Source organism: Epinephelus moara, chromosome 16 (genome assembly GCF_006386435.1).
Source record: "Epinephelus moara isolate mb chromosome 16, YSFRI_EMoa_1.0, whole genome shotgun sequence".
In the NCBI taxonomy this organism is placed as follows: domain Eukaryota; kingdom Metazoa; phylum Chordata; class Actinopteri; order Perciformes; family Serranidae; genus Epinephelus; species Epinephelus moara.
In genome coordinates this window covers 15,117,181-15,137,036 of record NC_065521.1, presented here as the reverse complement: position 1 = coordinate 15,137,036, position 19,856 = coordinate 15,117,181, and the positions used below count along the sequence as shown (strand labels likewise).

At 40.8% G+C, this 19,856-nt stretch overlaps 2 protein-coding genes across 2 annotated transcripts; both read left to right on the top strand.

Annotated features, from left to right (window-relative positions):
- Window positions 1–359: 359 nt before the first annotated feature.
- On the top strand, window positions 360–3,193 carry LOC126402900 (PTB domain-containing engulfment adapter protein 1-like). Its single transcript, XM_050065232.1, has 7 exons — window positions 360–438; window positions 519–601; window positions 729–800; window positions 1,823–1,921; window positions 2,029–2,166; window positions 2,271–2,375; window positions 2,617–3,193. Exons 2-7 carry the CDS (start codon window positions 554–556, stop codon window positions 2,689–2,691), a joined length of 537 nt encoding a protein of 178 aa, XP_049921189.1. The 5' UTR covers window positions 360–438; window positions 519–553; the 3' UTR covers window positions 2,692–3,193.
- Window positions 3,194–4,438: 1,245 nt separating this feature from the next.
- On the top strand, window positions 4,439–12,205 carry tmem106c (transmembrane protein 106C). Its single transcript, XM_050065484.1, has 8 exons — window positions 4,439–4,592; window positions 4,876–5,147; window positions 7,289–7,352; window positions 7,517–7,676; window positions 7,826–7,966; window positions 8,539–8,588; window positions 9,259–9,312; window positions 10,574–12,205. The coding sequence occupies exons 2-8, from the start codon at window positions 4,934–4,936 to the stop codon at window positions 10,701–10,703; spliced, it is 813 nt and encodes a 270-aa protein (XP_049921441.1). The 5' UTR covers window positions 4,439–4,592; window positions 4,876–4,933; the 3' UTR covers window positions 10,704–12,205.
- Window positions 12,206–19,856: the final 7,651 nt, after the last annotated feature.

Sequence of the window (19,856 nt, the reverse complement as noted above, 5' to 3'; positions counted from 1 at the left end):
GCACCCTTGCTCTGACATCTAATTTAATGCATGTATAGGTCCTGTTAGGGCAGGTGTGTGTATTACTCTCTCCAATCACAGTATCAGTGGACACAAAAAACATGTCATGATTTAAGGTCATGCAATCCTGAACCATTGTAATGGAGGAATTTCTTTCTCAAACCATGTAGCATGCCTCAAGTCTGAAAATCAACTTGAGAGCTCTTGAACATGTTACATGCAATACACAACACTGATTTTAATTCTCACATCCTTGTGCTGAATGCCTTCCATGAATCATCAGATGCATTGATGAAGTTTCCAGACACCCTGGATGTCTGATAAAGAGCAATAAGGAAGACATGACAGTTATTCATTAACTCCAGCAGACTTTACACCCATCCGTTTGTTCTGCAATAAGAAGCCGACTCTGTGTGGTTTAAGTACATTTACGCAGAGGTAAGATGAATTTACTGTATTTATTTCATGATTTACACATTTATGTACCTCTGAATGTCTGAGACTCGTCTTTACGGCAGCCTGCAGGGTTCAGTTTGGCACCAGGCGTGTGAAAATGAGTGACATTTCGGATGATGATAATGAGATCTCCTTTCCAGTGAAGGTGAAAATACTGATTCATGACTGTCAGAAATCTCATTCTTTTCTTATTGTGACGTGTCATGATATTCAGCCTAGTTTCAAACACACGTTCCCTTTGCTTCATGTGTATTTCTTTCTTTAAACTATAGTTTCTTGGCCGGGTCGAGGTGGTCCGCCCTGATGGACTACAGGTCCTGTCTGAAGCAGCTCAGGGCCTAAAGGTCAGCAGCTACCACTTCCACCCTGTCTTAGTTGCTGTTATTCCCCCTCATGGGGAAACAGTCTTTCCCTTTAGATCATGTCCGTACTGATGTTCATGTAACTCTTCCAATGTGGCAGCCAAAGCCATTGTTGTTGGTTTTGTGTGTGTGTGTGTGCGCACAAGACAAATTGGCACAGTGCAATGTGGATTTCTCAATGTGTTGTGTTTTTCCTGCAAGAATATTTTGAAAGCCATGATTTCAAAATAAAAAAAAATGTTGACTTGCTTGCTTGGATATTTCTGCACTGTGAGAAGACTTGTATTGTTGTGGGAGAGTTTGTATCCACTGTGTGAGCTCTATTTGAACTTGTTAAAGGGACAGTTTACCCCAGAATCAAAAATACATATTTTATCTCTTACCTGTAGCACCAGAAGTCATGACCCGGTTACTCAAGATAATCCACAAACCTTGTTGTGAGCAGTTTCATATAGGAACTACACCCACCAACCGTATCACTGCACAGGAGGAAGTGTGCATCTACTGCTAGCTCACCTAGCAACACTGAGCTAGCTAACGTTACAGCTCGGCTGAGGAGGACACCATTAATATTAACATCTCACGCTGTCATGAGCATGAGCCTCTAATCTCTGAGTAGATGCACGCTTCCTTCTGCGCAGTGACAAGGTTGGCAGACAGAAAATAGTTCCTACATGAAACTGCTCACAGCAAGGTCTGTGGATTATCTTGAGTAACCAGGTCATGATTTCTGGAAAGAAAATGTATTTTTTGGCACTTTGAGCACCACAAGCTGAGTGCCATCTAGTTCCATTATATTCAAGAGAAGGCAGACATCTCTACGCCCGATATCTCCAACACTCTGCAACTCACACCAAAACAATATAGACTAATAAATAGCGCTATAGGTAAAAAGAAAAATAATGTATGTTTTGATTTCTGGGTGAACTGTCCCTTTAACTCAACATGTTGGCTTGAAAGATGTGGTAACAGACATGACTTAATCCAGCCCCTCTTATTCCTAGACATCAGATCAATATTCCTCAGAGAAGGCAGCAAAGAAGAGCAAAGTCCATCTCTTCCTGTCACTGAGTGGGATAGACATTTTGGAAAACAAAACTAAGGTGTGTGACAAAAGCGTACAGTCCAGGGATGCATATGGTTCAATTATTTGATCTCTTTTGCCTTGAATTGTTACTCTTAATCTTCTCATTGTCTTTCTGACCCTCAGTTTCTGTTGTACTCGTGCCCTCTGTCCACCATTTCCTTCTGTGCCGTCCTGCCATCTTCACCCAAAGTCTTTGGATTTGTGGCGAGACACCCTGCAGCAGACATGAACCACTGTTATCTGTTCCAGAGCAAGAAGTTTGTGAGTATTCAACAGCTAAGCATTTCCTAAGGAACATATTGATAGTTTATTGTTTATCTGAGCAGGAGATCACTAATATTAATATTGGTGATATGATTTTTCAGTCTCACGTGCTGGTCTCAGTTATCGGGGATACCTTCCGGGCTTCAAAAAAGGAGGAGAGCATCAGGGGAGGACGAGACCTGATAGTGGAGGCCCTCAGACACAAGGTTAGGTCTACTCTGCATTTTTCACTGTCAGAGCTGGGGTCACTTTTTTCTCTTCAGTTCAGATGTTTCACTTTATTCTGTCAAAGTGCAGAACTTATATTAATCTCTTGCAAGCAGGTTCTTAGCTTAACTTCATGGGGAGCTTAATTCATAGGGACTGATATCAACTCCTATTAGCTATAAATATTTATGTTCAGTCGTGCATTTTTTAACACTTACCTAATTTTTCTCTTTTTTCCAGAATAAAATGCTGCAAAGAGAAAATGCTGAGCTGAGGAAGCTGCTTGCAGGACAGACTGCTGGCAACCCCTTCTGATATATACTATTGCACTTATACACACACAGACATACCACAATTGTAACATAAACTATCAACCCTGTTATACACTGTTAACCCTCAGGAAAACCTTCCAATAAAATGGTGGAACACAGAAAATGAAAATAAGAGTGGAGGAATTATGTAAATGAATGCTGGAGTTGAAAAACACTGTCAATAATGATAATCTTGATAATAAAACAGTCTGATGTGTTATTGCCCCTTTTCATGTTAAATCAACTGTAGGTGCGTTAGCTGTACACACCAGCAGAGGGCAGCAGTAAGCAGCCAAGAACTAGGTGGGTGCGTTCAACTGCTGCCTTCACAGTGTCGGAAATCTTATAAGTCCTTTCATAAAGAACCCAAGGAAGTCAAATACTACAGAGGAAGATGAAATTAGATATGACAGCAGACTTTTGCTGTGTGACTTGTACTGACTCATGACTAAGAATGTATTTAGTGTCAGTGACAACAACTAGACAATAAATCAAACTTGCATACCTGGCTTCTTGTATTTCATTGCTCGACTTCTGAAATGTGATAACACACCTGAAGCTAAATACACCACTTGGATGCAGCAAGGAGTCATATTGAATTATTGGATATTGGATTGGGGAATTCATCGAAGGCATCAGCTTGTCAGCTGTCTGAGGGGGGTTGGAGATAAGTCATTCAAGAGGTCAATATGACGGGAGAAGCCAAGGACAAAACAACAAGTTTTGGAAGAAGTAGGCTACATTTCTTTTTTATTATAGGAACATCCAACAGGTCATTGCAGTCAGTGTCCTGAAGGAGAGACAGTGGAGCAGGCAGAAGGACAGAGGACTGACAAGTGATGAGAAGAGGCCAGAATGAAAAGTGTATCAGAGTGTGGAGGGCAGAAAGTGGTTAAAAAGTACACACTGTTCCATGACATACTACTTTCTCATGGGCTAACATGACACCCTGAACTTTGACCCTCTTCCTCATACACCCGTTACCATGGTGATAAAACAAAACAGCGTTGACCGAGCTCACCAGAGACTGAGGTCAACCTGGAGAGCTCTGCTGTTGTTTCTTTGCAAGGTATATAGTTTTAACTTTTAACTTGTAACTGCATACATTGATTCTAACATATTATAATCACAACAGTGAAATTACGCATTTCTCCATTGTTGGTATTTTTATTGTCTTTTTATTGTTGGTAATAATCTTTATGATTATTTTGTTCACTTAAACAATTAATATTCACATGGTTACTATTCCAGTGGTCATCCGTCACTGGCACGTCTGTGAGCTGTCAGTCAGAATAGTCAGGGTAAGCCATTATTGTTTATCATAAACTGAATAAATCACCTTAAAGTGGAAATGTTTGTTTATTTTTAGTATTCCAAGAGTGAGGAAGAGGGTTACTTACAGAGGGGCTCCCCACAAACAAAACTTGATAAATGTTCTTTGATAAATAATTCTAAATAAAGAAACTATGATGAAATAAATAATATTATAATATTATTGTGCTACTTAATCAGTTTAAATTAGTATATTTTTAACATGTTGCAACTGTCCCTTTGGTTGGGATCAGTTGGAATGTCTGACATCTTACATTCAAATAAATATTGTGAACAATAAGTGATATGTAATCATGTTTAAATGGTTTAGGTTACTATCAGATAGATGTACGTTTAATGTATAAAAATGTAGTTAGTCTAAACCAAATAGTCTCTGAGTGACTGAGAGAAATGCAAAGAGTGTTGCAACCGTCCCCAGTCTCCCCTATAACCCATAAGAAAGGAAGAAGTTACGCAGGGTCCGTGAATGCAACACAACATGAAGGTATAATCTGCAGTGACAGAAGGCACACAGTGTGCGCTGGAGTAAATCCAACTTTATGATGGCGGCGTTTAGTTATTTTGGTGTAAAAGGTGAGTAAAGTTTGTGTAACTAAGCTAACTTTTGTTACAGACGGCTGCAGTCACTGTGAACTAGCAGCTAACATGTAGCACACCTCTGTTAGCAAACAAGCTAGCTCCGGGACGCCACGCCTGAACAACACTGAATTCTGCCAACGTTACATTTTGACTCTGTCAGCTGATTTAACAGAGTTGGCCACAGTTATTACTGACACAGAGGCGTTCAGCTGACCTGTCCTGAGGCAGGCTGCTGGCGCATGTCATGGCTGACTGGTTTGTTCTCTCCCTCCTGCAGACGGGCAGTAGTCGGTGGGAAACTCTGGCTTGACCATCCCGACGCGAGTTAAGCCACCATGGGGACACGGTGGTCTCGTAGCGAGAGCAGCCTGTCGCTGCTCCCGGAGAGGCAGAGCTCTGTGCGGCGGGGAGAGGACAGAGACACCGATAACGAGTCTCTGGATGGGCACGTCAGGCGGGAGGACATAGCTCAGTTCCCCTACGTGGAGTTCACCGGCAGGGACAGCATAACGTGTCCGACATGCCAAGGCTCGGGACGGATACCCTCAGGTGAGTGGCGTTAATACTTAAAGGGACAATTCACCTGAAAATATAAAAAATACACATTATTCCTCTTACTCTTAGTGGTATTTATCTGTCTAGAAAGTTGAGTTGCCGAGTTCTGGAGATATCGGCCATAGAGATGTCTGCCTTCTCTCCGATATAATGGAACTAGATGGCACTCAGCTTGTGCTGCTCAAAGAGCTAAAAAATTACATTAGGAAAAAAAACTCAACATCAGTGTCTCTTCCCAGAAATCATGACGTGGTTACTCAAGATAATACATAGACCTTATTGTGAGCAGTTTCACTCAGGAACTTTTTTTTCTACCTAAGTAAACCCGCCAATTGAATCACTGGGGAAAAGGAAGCGTGCATCTACTCATTGATGTGATGCTCATGCTCTTGACACTGCAGTATGTAAATATTAATGGCATTCTCCTTGACTGAGCTGTAACAAGGATACTCTATAACAGAGGATACCCCATTACTGCACCAATGGAAGGAAAGGGTATACTACTACTTTACTTCCTGTCTCCTAAGTGGGTGGGGTTGTCTCTTTGCTGCAAACCCCCACCTCCTTTGGAAGTGTAGTAAATGTTGGGTAGATGGATGAAATCAGATTCAAAACAATACAACACTATACAGTACAAATTCAATGTTTGATGCTTATTTTTATCTGCCAGCTTAATGTCTGTTATCAGCATCAGTTGTCACCTGGGGTTTCAATAATAAAAGAATGTATGTGATACATACTAAAAATGTACTTACAGACAAAATCCAAAAAAGGCCTGTGCCAAAAAGATATGAGTTTCTACAATCAGGCTTCCTCCTCACCATCTGTGTCGCCAATTTTGTGTTTCCAAAATGTTGTAGGCATAGGTCAAGTGGTGTATCCCTGTTTTAGGCCTTGTTTTGTGCGTACACAATGTTTTTAAATGAGACCCCAGATCTTTTGAGAGTATTTTGCTAAAACAGAGACATATCTCCCAACAAAGTTCATTTTCTCCTGATTTGTTTATCTGAAATGCCATTTCAGTGTCAGGATGTCTAGAAGGGGTGGGGCTTGTGAAAAATGGGTCCAATATTTACTTAAGTGACAATGGGGCGAAGGGAACGGTCACAATATGTACTCAAGTTCACTTCTCCCATTGTAATGAATGGACTCAGGACCGCTGCTAGTCTCCTAAAGGGGCAGGCCAGTGGTGAAACTCATGTGACACAGACAGGAAATAAATCTAAAGTGGGCCGTCTTGGTTCGTCAGCAGTCTCTGGCTGTATCGTTAGCTAGCTCAGTGGTGCTAGGTGAGCTAGGAGTGGATGCACAGTTCCTTCTGTGCGGTGATTGGTTGGCGGGTATTGTTTAGCAGAAAATAAATAGTTCCTACGTGAAACTGCTCACAACAATGTCTGTAGATGATCTCGAATATCTGAGTCATGATCTCTGGAAAGAGACATTGCTGTTGAGTTTTTCAAATGTATTTTGTCAGCCCATTTAGTTGCATTATATTGGAGAGAAGGCAGACATTTCTATGGCTGATATCTCCAGCACTCGACAACTCACACCAAAACAAGCTAGATTGATAAATAACACTATGGGTGAGAGGAGAAATATGTATTGTTAATTTTTGGGTGAACTGTCCCTGTAACTTACTGAAGATGGACTCTGTCCTGGTAAAAAGTTTGGAAAATGAACTAAGACAAAGCCCTAAAGGGTATTTAATGTTGTCACAGTTTGAGTAAATGTAATTTCCTTTTCAATTTCTGGTCTTACAATTCAGTCTCAGATGTGTTGAAACTTTTTTAGTTCTGCAGTTTGTGTGCATTAGCTCCTCATGCATGCAGTGACATTATATCCAAATGCCTCATACAGTAAATAGCACCAGATAAATGTCCGCATGTTTCTGTCATGTGACCTGTACTGCTCTCTTTCATTCAAACTGATATTGAAGAGCCTCAAGCGATGTTATTTAATGAAACTGATGAGCAGACAAAAACTTCTTCAAGCATAGCCTTACATGTGTTGTGTTTTTTTTAAGATAAGGAAGAGGCTGTCATTATGCAATTTCAGAGGTTTTGCCGTCTAAAAATACACGTCATGGGGAAACACTGATCAATAGGTTAAAAGACTTGTTATCTCTTCCCTGATAGATCAAGTGAATGAACTGGTTGCATTGATCCCGTACAGCGACCAAAGGCTACGCCCCCAAAGAACGTAAGTAACCAAACTTAGTGTGCCTGAAAAGATTATATTTCTGTGTCCACTTTACATTTATTTTTGTTCCACTAATGCCATTCAAAAAATGGATCCAGGTGTGAACAAGCGTTGGTGTGTATGTATTGTGCACACAGAGAGTACATTTATTTTTTTTATCGTAGGAAGCTGTATGTGGTCCTGTCAGTTGTGTTGTGCCTCCTGGCGTCTTCGCTCGTGGCCTTCTTCCTCTTCCCTCGCTCCGTGATCGTGGTGGATGATGGGATACACTCGGTGACGGTGCGCTTCGACCACACCAACACGAAGGTTCAAATGAACATGACGGTAGGTTTAATCTCACTTCATGAAAATTGTAGTTGTTATGCTGAATTTTAACCTGTAATCCAAGACAGTGTTGCTGCAGTATCCTTTTGTGGATTTTCCCTCTTGTTTATTTCCCTGTGTACTTTCTCTTATTACTCTCTATTTGTCAGAGCACTCTGAACCTCAGCAACCCAAACTTCTTCTCCGTGCTGGTGCAGAGTGTGAACTGCCAGGTCCTTTACATGAAGACGGTGATCGGCACTCAGCAGCTAAACAACGTCACCAACATCCTGCCGCTGAGTCAGAGACAGGTAAAGCAGAAAATAGACATCACATTTCAGTAAAAAACACAACCTGCAGACAATGTGAGTCATGTAAGAGGCTTCTATATATTTTAAAATGCAATGTTTGTTTTATATGTTAGTAAATATAGTTTTGTGTACATAATAAACACCGTCACTGGTTGGGCCACTGCATCCTAGTACAAAGTTCAGTACGCAAACAAAGCTGTCATCACTGTAAAGCGTGATGTGGGCGTACCTGCTTCAGGATGTGGTTTCTGCTTGATAAACTGTTATGCATACAAGCTCGTGACTTTACTGCACAAACTCCTGCTTAAGGGTTTAATACGTGGAGACAATAGTGCAAGAACAACACACACTGTCAGCGAATGTACACTGAAATAATAACGCTGATGTTAATCTGTTACTAACAATGACCTAATCTCACCACAAACAGTTTTACACAGTATTTTCTGTGTAGCCAAAGCCTGATGTATCTTGTTCCTCCACACTGTTGATTACAATGAACATGCGCGTCCTCATCAGCTCTAGAAATCAACAGGTTGAGCTCTGATGTTGAATAAAGTATCTGTCTCCTGCAGGTGAACTACACTGTCAGTGTGGAGATTGGAAGCAGTGCACCCTACGTCTAGTAAGTGTCTCTGCCTCAACTCATCTGAAACTGTCCAAACAGCTTGTCAGTGTCATGTAGAAATACAACATTTTTTCGCCATAAAGTCTGCTTTGAGCAGTAAGGTCTCATTGGCCTAAAGGGGTACTCCAAGGTTTTAAATGTAGACTTCCATAAAGAAGGGAGACTTGGCCAACTAGCCTGTCCTGTCGGTCTGTGAGTTTCCCTTTTTAAATGACAAATACAGACTGTTGCCGCCTGCTGCTATGGAGAGCTATTTCCTCTCATGCAGGTGCAGAACATACGTGCCGATTGGCCGTTGGCTATAGTCCTTGCGATGTTTATGTGTAACCTTTAGCTGAGACACAGGCGATGTGAGGAGATGGAACAGTCAGCTTTGGTTGCTGCTAGTTCGGTTTGATGTCTTGGCCTTAAGTACTACGTATGGGTCAAGTTCCACACCAGATCCTATGTTTCCTATTATGCAACACAATAGCATCTTTTGTAGAAACGCCTACCCATTTGTACAAGATGGGTGAACTGAATTTGATGCGACAAGTGTGTGGAATGCCCCTTTAACTCCATGGCAATAAAGCTGCATTTGAATTACTCAAAGAGAAAATGAGTGGAATAATGATCCAGCTCAGTATTCCAGTTTAACAATCTAACCCTTTTCTCTTTTCTTTTTCAGTGCCTTCTGCACCATGCCCAGCATTAAGGTCCACAACATTGTTGTATATATGCAGTAAGTATCTCTTAACCTTTCATCCTCATTATCAGTCAGTCTGCCTGTTAATTTCACGATTAATTGTTTAGTCCATAAAATGTCAAAAACATTGCGAAAAATGCTCATTAAAATCTCCCAGAGCCTAAAGTGACATCTTTAAATTGCCAACCAACAGTCCAAAAACCAATGATTCTTCATTTATTGCCATAAATAACAAAGAAAAGCAGCAAATTCTCACAATTAAGTAGCTGGAACCAGCAGGTGCTTGACATTTGTGCTTGGAAAATGACTGTAACAATTCATAAATGATCAAAATAGGTAGTAATTATTTTTCTTTTGACAGAATTAATTAATTGTCTAATTGTTGCAGCGCTAAGATCCTGTGCTTAAGTAAAAATACTGATACAAAAGTGTTAAATACCCCATTACAAGCACAGAACAACTGGCAGCAAAATACTGTATACTTAAAGCATAAGTAAAAGTTCAATACTTGTTAACTACTTTACAAAGTTATGGGCTATTTAATGATGAAAAACTTCAACCTGTTTTGAATTTAGATGAACCTATCTTAAAATATTGTAGACAACAGTATATTTTTAAATGTAGAAAAGTGATAGAATATGGCAGGTCACAGCGCCAGAATAATGAAAAAGTTGTCTTCAAACAAGCTGATTTTCAGTCAATCACACATTTTTATACCCTTTATATTAAAACAAATCTTAAAGGACTCAATTCCAGATAAAAAAAAAAAGATACAAAACTCAGCATCCTACATTTTAGGAGCATCCTACATTTTGCGAAATCTGCAAAGTTCCCAAAGCAGTCAGATAAATATAGTGGAGTAAACACACAATATTCCTCTAAAATGTACTACAATAGAAGTGCTTAAGTAAAAAAACATGTTCTTCAAAAATGTGTTTAGGTACAATACTTGAGTAATTGTACTTAGTTACTCTCCACTACTGCACCGTCATAGCTTTTGCTTATCAGCCTACAGTCATGACACAGCTGTGTTTATCATGCAAAGTAACACGGAGAGATGATGTTGCCACATAAGCCACTTCCTCAGGGTTATTGCCTCTGATAGTTACATAAACACTTAACAGACTTATTATTGTGGCTTTGTAGTTCAAGTTCAGACATAATAACCATAATTTCATATTCTGTAAATGACCTGAAGCATTCTCTCTGCTGGTGCACTCTTCCTTGATCATGCATCCTGTCTGGAGCTAATTTATTGTGAGAAATATAAATTGATAAAGTTCTTGCTTGTTTTCAGAACCTCGGTGAAAACCTCATACATGGTGCGAACATCCCAGAACAGCCTGGAGGCCTATCGCTACATAGACTGTGGCTCCAACACCACACGGCACCTCTCCTCTGCCCACCACAGCACCGCTCTGCTGTGAGAGGAACACACCACTTCTCTGGACGAGGTGACGGAGATGTCAGCGCACACCCCAGGATTTTGCCGGCATGACCACCGGCAAAATACCAAATGGTGCTTTCCTGTAAGCTGACACAGAACAGGGAACGTTAAGTAGCTGTTCACTCGTGCCTTTGAATGACGAAGCTGGAAAACAGACAGGAAAAAGGCAACAGCTGTTTTTTTTTAACTGCACATTGGTCTTCATTGGCAGCAGATAAAGGTTTTGTTGCGGTTGTTGTTGTGCAGAGAATTTGTTGCCCGAGCAGCCACTTATGGTTTGTACTTTGGGCCTGACGATGGCCTGAACTCATCACGGCTAAAATCCAAGTTTAAAAAGGCAGTCTTGCTATGTCAAACTTGCTGACAGAACGAGTCACATCTTCTACTGGTGAGAACGGAGTGACAAATTAAGTGAGTCATTGCCAACGAGCGCTTGGCGGCTCCAGATTTCGGACTCAAGACAAATGTCAGAGAAAGCTCTTCTCTGTGAGGGGAATGGCCGACATTCCAAGCTCACAATGACAGCGACGTGCCAGAGCAGCGATGCTCTCGCTTTAATTAACGCTGCAGAGCTCTGTCTGTGTCTGCTGCTGATGTAACATCAGGCGAGCTTTCTTCAGCATTCTTCAGCGTAGCTTGAATGACTTTTGGTTTTGTAACACTGTGTCAGGCTGAAGGCGGCTGACTTTACGAAAAGGAGAAGTGAAGTAGCTGGCATGCTGTTTTCTATTTTGAGGGATAATTTAACGAGTGTTTTTGCACCTTGAAACTAGGACAAACTGTTGAACATATTGCTTTTTCCTGTGTTATTTAACTGTTACTGAAGTTGGAAATGGCATTGACACGTTTAACATGTCGCAGATGTTTTAAATGAACCGATAAGTTATTTTTGGTAGCTCTCATCGCAACAAGTCTAAGCACACTGATTTTAGATTCAGGGTATTTCATCCAAAGAAGTGTCATAAAGAGGAATACTGTTCTCAGACCAGGGTTTCTTTAAGTATCGGTAAAGCTCATGTGTTGATATTAACTAGGTTACTGTGGAGTTAGTTACAGGGTCAGTCAGGTCCAAAGGTCTGTATTGTTCACACTCCTGGCTGAGACACTGAAAGAGAAATGTAGTAAGTGCTGTTAAACATCTGTATGCATCATCCTGTCCACTGTGGCCTTAAAAATCCAGATGTGCAACAGCAAACAGCATTTAAACATCATGTGTTTGTCAGACTGTAGTAGACCTACACTGTGACTTCCTCTGCCTTATCCTTCATCTGTGTGTTTTAATCAGCTCCTCCCCCATCTGTTCTCTACAGACGTGTGTGATAAGGTTGATTTCACATTTCACTTCATTTTTAAAGGGACAGTTGTTTGTAAATTTGTGAATGAAAGGTTTTACTAGTTTTTTTTTAAATTCAGTATATATTGTCTTGCTAAACGAAATATTAAAGGGACGTGTGATTAAATAAAACTAATTATGAACCAGTATATTTTGTTTCAGAGTCTTCTTACGCCTCAGGGCTGACGAAACTGTGACAATGGGGCATTATGTTTTTTAGGGTGTCCACCTATCAGTCCCATTTCAGTGCTCCTTGAGGACATTTTTCTTCAGATTTGTCATAAATATCCACTCCGCAATGACTTCGATTTTGGTTGTTAAAATTCACTGTGACCTCACATTCATCCCATTCTTGTGAAGGCTTTATCTCAGGAACAGCTTGAGGAAGTGCATTCAAATTTGGCACAAATGCAATTTCTTTCTATGATGCACAGACCGCAACACTCATTAATTCGTTTACTGAGTGTGTGTTTACTGAAAAACTGCACCCATACTTTAATCCTTGTAATAATGAATATGGTTCAAACCTGGGGCCGATGATAGTTGTTCCTGTCAATCGTACAGAGTGAATGGAAGCTTCAGAAACTCTGATTTGTGATATGCAGTGATATTAAAATGCAACTGATGTGTTTGATTGCAATGAAGAGTTTTGTCAAAAAACAGAAGAGTTGATTATTCTAAAAAGGAAAAAATATGATTTATCTATGGATAAGATGTTTCATAACAAATCTATTTCTTTTGAATTGATTTTGATCAGGGGAATTACCCACAATGCAAAGGTTAAAATGGCAATGATGTAATTCCCTGTTGTAAACTAGAATTATTGCCTTGCGGTTGTATGCCGTCGTGAACCAGTCAAGTTTCAGTTACAGTTTATATCCATGTTAATTCAGACTTACATGTAACCATGACAGCAAACAATAATTTAAATAAAGATGATGAAAGCCATGTATTCTAAAGTGTGGATGCTTCACACACATCTTCTTCCAGCAGCAAAGACAATTTATACAATGAGCACAGTTTCAAGTTTGGCACTCAAGATTAGTGTCACCAATTCAGTACCTGACCAAATGTCTCCCCTTTTGTTCGTGAGATATGACGTTGAATAATGGCCAGAAAAATGTTTTTGCAAAGATTATGATGTCACACTAAAGTTTGACCTTTGACCTTTTGGACATATAATGGCATCACTGCATCATTTTATTCTATGAGGTGTTTGTGTGAAATTTGTCATAGTTAGCATATGAATTCCTGAGTTATGGCCAAAATCTCTTGTGACGTTTTGGACGTTTGTGCAAAATTGGAGTATATTTCCTCATGGCGTTCTTGAGATATATTCACGAGACTGAGATGGATGCGAGGTCACAGTCCCCTTGACTTTTGACCCTTGACTACCAAAATCTAAATAGGTCTTCATTGAGTCCAAGGGGACATTTGTGCCAAATTTGAAGAGATTCCCTCGAGGTATTCTTGAACTACTGGGTTCATAAGAATGGAATGTACATAATGCCTCCACAGCTACCACTGGCACGACGGCATAAAAAATACTTTATTAACTTTTTCAGTATTAAGACTGGGTGGGGGGAAAAATTTTGACTGTTAGGTACAAACAACTACTTTCTTTAGATTGCACAGTTACACACTGTTTATGTCTTCATCTTGCTTTTGTTGGCCGCATTAAACCTCTCCCCTTGTAAGGAAGATGCCTATGAACTTTTCATTTTCCACTGTCAGTGTCAACATTGAAATTAGAATCAATCAATAATCCACTCTATGTTGTAAACAAGAAGTCTTAACAGAATAAGCAACACAATAAATTCCCACAATGAACTGCCGTATCTTTTACTCTTACCCAGTAGAGCTCAGCTCTGTTTAATAAACATCTCAGTGCTTTGTGTAAGAAACAATATGCAGAATAACCAGAGCAAACAGTTCTAGGTGCCACCATGGAAGCCCCACCCTTGTTTTCAGTGTCTGGTAGATTGGGTATGAAATGATCCAGATTCTTAGTCTGGTTAGATATTAAAGTATTCAGTCTGAGTAAACCATTAACATTGGCTAGTCTCCTATTTATTTTGAATTGGAAAGAATTAGAGATTACAGGTGGTAATTTAATTGTTAAATCGACTAAAGCATCGGGATATGATTAGGAAATGGGAATAAAAGAACTGATGTTTTACCACCAATCACTCAAATACAAAAAAAAAACCTCCAGGGATGACAGATAATGGGTTTTCTATGCAGAAAAATGCAGCTATTACAATTTTGAAAAACTTATTTGAAAGAGACAGTATGATGTCATTTGACCAACTAACTGAAACATAAACTACCTCAAACACATTTTTTTTTAGGTTCCAAAAAGTTAAAAGATTTTTTACAGTTTAATAAAAGACAAAGCAATAAGTTTATAGTAAGGCGATGTTATGAGGCCCTGTACAAGTCCAGCAAAGTGAACTGTGCAACCTTACAAACATGGGCTCAGGACATTGGGGTGCAGATCATAGATGAAGCTACAAGGATAGATGTTTAATAATAATAATAATAATAATAATAATAATAATAATACATTTTATTTGTATAGCGCTTTTTAAAACACTCAAAGACACTTTACAAAAAACAGAAAGAACAAATTAAAAACAACAACATAAGAGCAGTAAAACACAGTTAAGAGCAAGGATGGGGATTGAATGCAAGCCTGAACAGGTGGGTTTTGAGCAAAGATTTGAAGGAGTTGAAAACAGTTACGGATGTGTTGGGGGAGAGAGTTCCAGAGGGAGGGGGCAGCAGTGGAGAAGGCTTTATCCCCTCAGGTTTTGTGCTTGGTCCTGTGTGGTAGAGAGAGGAGATTTGCATCAGAGGAGCAGAGACTGCGGAGGGGGTGTGACGGTGCAACAGGTCAGTGAGGTAAGATGGGGACTGGTTATGGAAGGCTTTGAAGGTGAGGAAAGGACTAAAGAGAATAAAGAGAGAGAAATGCTAATGAAAATCAGTGAAAAATAAAAGAGACAAGTAGCCTGAAACTAAAATTTAGATATGAACAAATGTGAAAATATAGGCCTAATTGAATAGTGTCAGTCTTCCTGTCTCTGTCACTCGCACGCGCGTTGTTTCTATGACATCAAATGTCATAGAAACAGAACGGTGACCCGGCCGAGGTCACGTTTATAAAGCCTTCAGATCATTGTGATCTCTCACTTTGCACTTGGATTTGGACCAGAACCAACCTGTGGAAAGATTACACTCTGAGATTTGAGCAAAAAGCAGAAGTTTTTGGAAAACACTTTTCAACCTTTCGGACCAACTTTGTGGAAAACCCGAAGATGGCCCCCAGGGACTTACAGCTACCAGGTAAGACAGCTTCTAGATTTATTTTAGCATTTTACTGGTTGACACGACCTCTGAAATTGTTAAAAGGTTTATCAGTGAAGAAATGAGTGTAAATGTTTGGGTTTAAAAGTTGAACAGTTCACAGCATGTTATGAGGTCTGTCAGAAACTCCAGATTTGGTGAAAACAGACGCTAATTTCTAATGATCACATTCTAGTTATCACACTAATGCACGGTTTGTCGAGTAAGTTGATGTTTTTGATGGACAGGATGTGTTAAATCTACCGGGACAGGTGCGGAATGTGTTAATAATTAATGTAGTGATTTGAAAACACTGCTTATTTGAGGGTATCAAATTATCGACATTTGACAATCTGTGATCAGTTCTACTACTAAAAAAGATGGCGACCGGGTCGAATTTTAAACAATATAAAAAATGTTATCATGTTGTGCGCCATGGCAACGATGGCACTATTAGGAGCGAACGTCAGGACGTGAGGACGCACAGGTGTAATCAGACCAGGGCACGGTCTCCTGAGTTCGTTTGTTTTGATTGTTGAAGCCTTTTGTATCCGGTTCTCTTAGTGTCAAAGTATATCATATTAAATAAACATATTTTCAATATTTAATATTGAAATGCGCTTCGCTCGTTAGTATGGTAGGCCTATTGTGTTTGAAACTTGTAGTTGGGTCCGCACAGAGCTCACTGAGGTATTTTTTGGATTTATGTAGCCATGGTGCACTGTACGTAATGACGCATGTAGTGCGACGCATGTGAAATACATTTACACTGTTTATTGCAAACCATGGGGCGTTTTGTCATCACTGAAGTGATGTGGATTGATCACATTGTTACTGCAGCTTTATTTGATGCTATATAATGCAGCATCAATTGATTGTCATGCTGTCATCTGTTCAAACTGGAGGCTGAGCTGCACAGTATTTGATATTACTGTTAGAAGGTGTAGCCCCTTGTGTGTTGGTGAACTGATGTAGTGCAGCTGTATTTAGTATGTGTATGTTGTAGTGTTTTCTAATTTAAATTTTGATTGCTGCTTATTTAATCCAAAATATTTAAAGAGAGACTTAATCAGAAATCCTTATAATATATGGCTAATATATTATAAGATAGGGGCTATTTTCACCCTGGTGCAAATATCAACATATTGCTATTTGTACCAGGTACAATTAGAAGCGGATGCTATTCGTACACTGGATTATAGTGATGTGTGCTGCTTATACCCACCTTGGTGCAAATATTTGTAGCCTACTCTCATTTTGTACAACTAAACTATTATCTTCTCAACCTCAACCCTCAGGACCCTAGGTTAGCTACATAGCTAACTATCCTGCCATTACAATGCAACCATGCCAAGTGTCTTTTCTTTAAGCCTGCCATTACAATGCAACCATGCCAAGTGTCTTTTCTTTAAGCAGATTTATGGTTGTGCGTAGACCATACGCACATCGCCCATGCCGTTGTGAGCATTTTTACTTCTGCGGTGGTGTGTCTGTGTCACTCTGCAGTTACACCTCCAAAACACTAGTCAGCGGCGGAGGTTTCTGTGAAGTGCTGTAAAGTTTAGATGATTGAAAACACATTAAATATGGCTTAATAGAGACGATTTGCAAAACAAGTACACAAATCAGCTTCACTATAACTTGAAGCATTCACAGGCAAACACTTGTCTTTATCTGGACACATTTTCCCCACAAATAGGCTACAACATGCTAACGTACTAGCACAAGTCTATGGCATTTTACATTGTATAGATTAGCCTAGTGGCCGGCGATCTTTTCCTCTTTCATATAATGCCAGGGACGACAGCAACATTTAACAAAGGTAACGACACACAACTTGGCTCCATTACAACTCAAAAGATTCACCGACAAAACAACTGTCATACTAAACAGGTTTTCCAAACAAATACAAAATGCTAACGTTATTAGCACATGCCTTTGCCATTTTACATTGTATAAATTAGCCTAGTGACAAGTGGAGATTTCCTCTGTTCATATGAAACCTATAAATCCCGAAGTATTAATCCCTGAAATATAAAGATAAAAATAAGTAAAAACAAAGAGACATATACAGTGGGGCACAATATCAAGAATATAAAATATAAAACTTGTGCAAGAAAAGTCCAAGTCCTTAAAGTGCCATTAGTACTGTATGTGTGTGTGTGTGTGTGTGTGTGTGTGTGTGTGTGTGTGTNNTGTGTGTGTGTTGTGTGTGTGTGTGTGTGTGTGTGTGTGTGTATTGATGTGAAGAGAGGGAGGAGGGCCATGGGGGCTCCTGAGGAGTAGGTCGGGTGTGTGGGGAGGGGGGTAGAGTTCAGGATTTATTTGTACTGGGGTGCAAATAGTCACCCCGATATTATAATTTGAGTATTTGATTTTCTCCCCCGCCTCAGATGGTGTGTCCGTCGTCATTGAGCGCCCGGCAGATGGCTTCCCTGAAGTCATCTGGATCTACAACGATGATGATGATGAAGGTGAGTTTCAGGTAGGTGATGTACGGTTAGATGCCTTCATTCCCCCAGTTTGCTCTGATGAAGAGGATGAGGCTGAGGCTGAGGAGGACTACCATGAAGACACTGACGAGGAAGACTTTGATGATGAAGACACCGAGGATGAAGACAATGACATGTTAGACTTTGAAGATGAGGACTGGAGAGCCCTGGAGAGTGAAGAAGATTCCGGGTACGGGTCCATGAGCGAGGAGGAAGAGGAGGACGTAGAGAATGAAGAGGAGCCTCCTGCACAGCCAGTGGAGCATCCTGAAGATCTGCCCCCAGTCTCTCCTCGGTCTGAAGACTCTGCTCCCCCAGCCTCCGGCCTCAGTTCATCCACCAAGAGAAGCAGGGAGGACAGCGATACACCTCAGGTAAGTGGGAAGAGGCAGAGGAAGACCTGTGAGGACTGTGATGAAGAGCCAAGACCCTCCACTTCAGGCCACAGCTCCTCCACACACAGAAGCGGAGAAGAGGACTACAGGAACTCTGCACCCTCCACTTCCGGCTCCAGCTCCTCCATGCCCAGAAGATATTGGCCGAGTTCTTTCCAGTACCCGAGGAGGCCCGATGACAGTGACTCCGATGAAGACTGACGGCCCTGATTGGGAAGCCTTTGTGTCTGGAAGGACTGATAAAGGCCCATGCAGCCTTTGCGTCTGGCGAGGCTAGCACAGCCCTCGGTAGCGTCTTGCACCAGGGCTTTTTATTTACATTTTACTCTTTTAATATGGTTGATATTGCTGGATGCATTTACCAGTGATTGGGTAAAGCCCCATGTGGCCTCTGCGTCTGGCGAGGCTAGCACAGCCCTCGGTAGCGTCTTGCACCAGGGCTTTTATTTACATTTTACTCTTTTAATATGGTTGATATTGCTGGATGCATTTACCAGTGATTGGGTAAAACCCTATGCGGCCTCTGCGTCTGGCGAGGCTAGCACAGCCCTCGGTAGCGTCTTGCACCAGGGCTTTTTATTTACATTTTACCCTTTTATTGCTGTTGATATTGCTGGATGCATTTACCAGTGATTGGGTAAAACCCCATGTGGCCTCTGTGTCTGGTGAGGCTAGCACCGCCCTCGGTAGCGTCTTGCACCAGGGTTTTTTATTTACATTTTACTCTTTAATTATTGTTGATATTGCTGGATGCATTTACCAGTGATTGGGAAACCTTTGTGCCTGGTGCGTCTGGCGAGGCTAACACAGCCCTTGGTAGCGCCTTGCACCAGGGCTTTTTATTTACATTTTACTTTTTCCATTATAGTTGATGACACTGGATGGATGTTCCAGTGCTGAGTTAATAATAATTATAATACATTATACTTATATAGCACTTTCCAATGCACTCAGAGAAGATTTACAAATTCAGGGACAAAACAACAACAAAAAAAGGCAAGGAACAAACAAGAGAACAAATAAGGGATGAGGAGAAGAAACTGTCAGTGATTTAATAAAAGCAGCGTTAAACAGGTGAGGTTTGAGTGATTTTTTTGAATATGGAGAGAGAGGGGGAGTCTTGGATGGATTTGGGGAGTGAGTTCCAGAGGATGGGAGCAGCGATGGAGAAGGCCCTGTCCCCCTCAGGATTTGTGCTTTGTTCCTGATGGAAGAGGAACCACTAGGTTGGCATCAGCAGAGCGGAGTGTGCCTTTGGAATGTGATAGTGGAGGAGCTCAGACAGGTATTTGTATGTAATAAGGAGAGTTTTGAAGTCCTGCAGCTGAGGAGGAGAGGGATGGACGGAGGCAGGCGATGTTCCTGAGGTGAAAGAAGGCTGTTTTGGTAATGTGTTTGATGTGCCAGTCGAAGGACAGGAATTAATTGAAAATGACGCTAAGATTTCGGATGTGAGTGAGGTGGATACTGTGGAGCCGTCGATGTTGAGGGTGAAGTTATGGGTGGATTTGGTGAGTGCTTTTGGTCCAGTGATGATAATTTCAGATGGGTTGCAGTTTAATTGA

What these genes read in the sequence shown, in the direction of transcription:
- LOC126402900 (XM_050065232.1), top strand. Translation starts at nt 554, where the DNA reads ATGAGTGACATTTCGGATGATGATAATGAGATCTCCTTTCCAGTGAAG. An exon ending in AGATCTCCTTTCCAGTGAAG is followed by an intron (nt 602 to 728) that starts GTGAAAATACTG and finishes TTTAAACTATAG; the next exon opens with TTTCTTGGCCGGGTCGAGGT. An exon ending in AAGCAGCTCAGGGCCTAAAG is followed by an intron (nt 801 to 1,822) that starts GTCAGCAGCTAC and finishes TCTTATTCCTAG; the next exon opens with ACATCAGATCAATATTCCTC.
- tmem106c (XM_050065484.1), top strand. Translation starts at nt 4,934, where the DNA reads ATGGGGACACGGTGGTCTCGTAGCGAGAGCAGCCTGTCGCTGCTCCCG. An exon ending in AGGCTACGCCCCCAAAGAAC is followed by an intron (nt 7,353 to 7,516) that starts GTAAGTAACCAA and finishes TTTTTATCGTAG; the next exon opens with GAAGCTGTATGTGGTCCTGT. An exon ending in AGGTTCAAATGAACATGACG is followed by an intron (nt 7,677 to 7,825) that starts GTAGGTTTAATC and finishes TCTATTTGTCAG; the next exon opens with AGCACTCTGAACCTCAGCAA.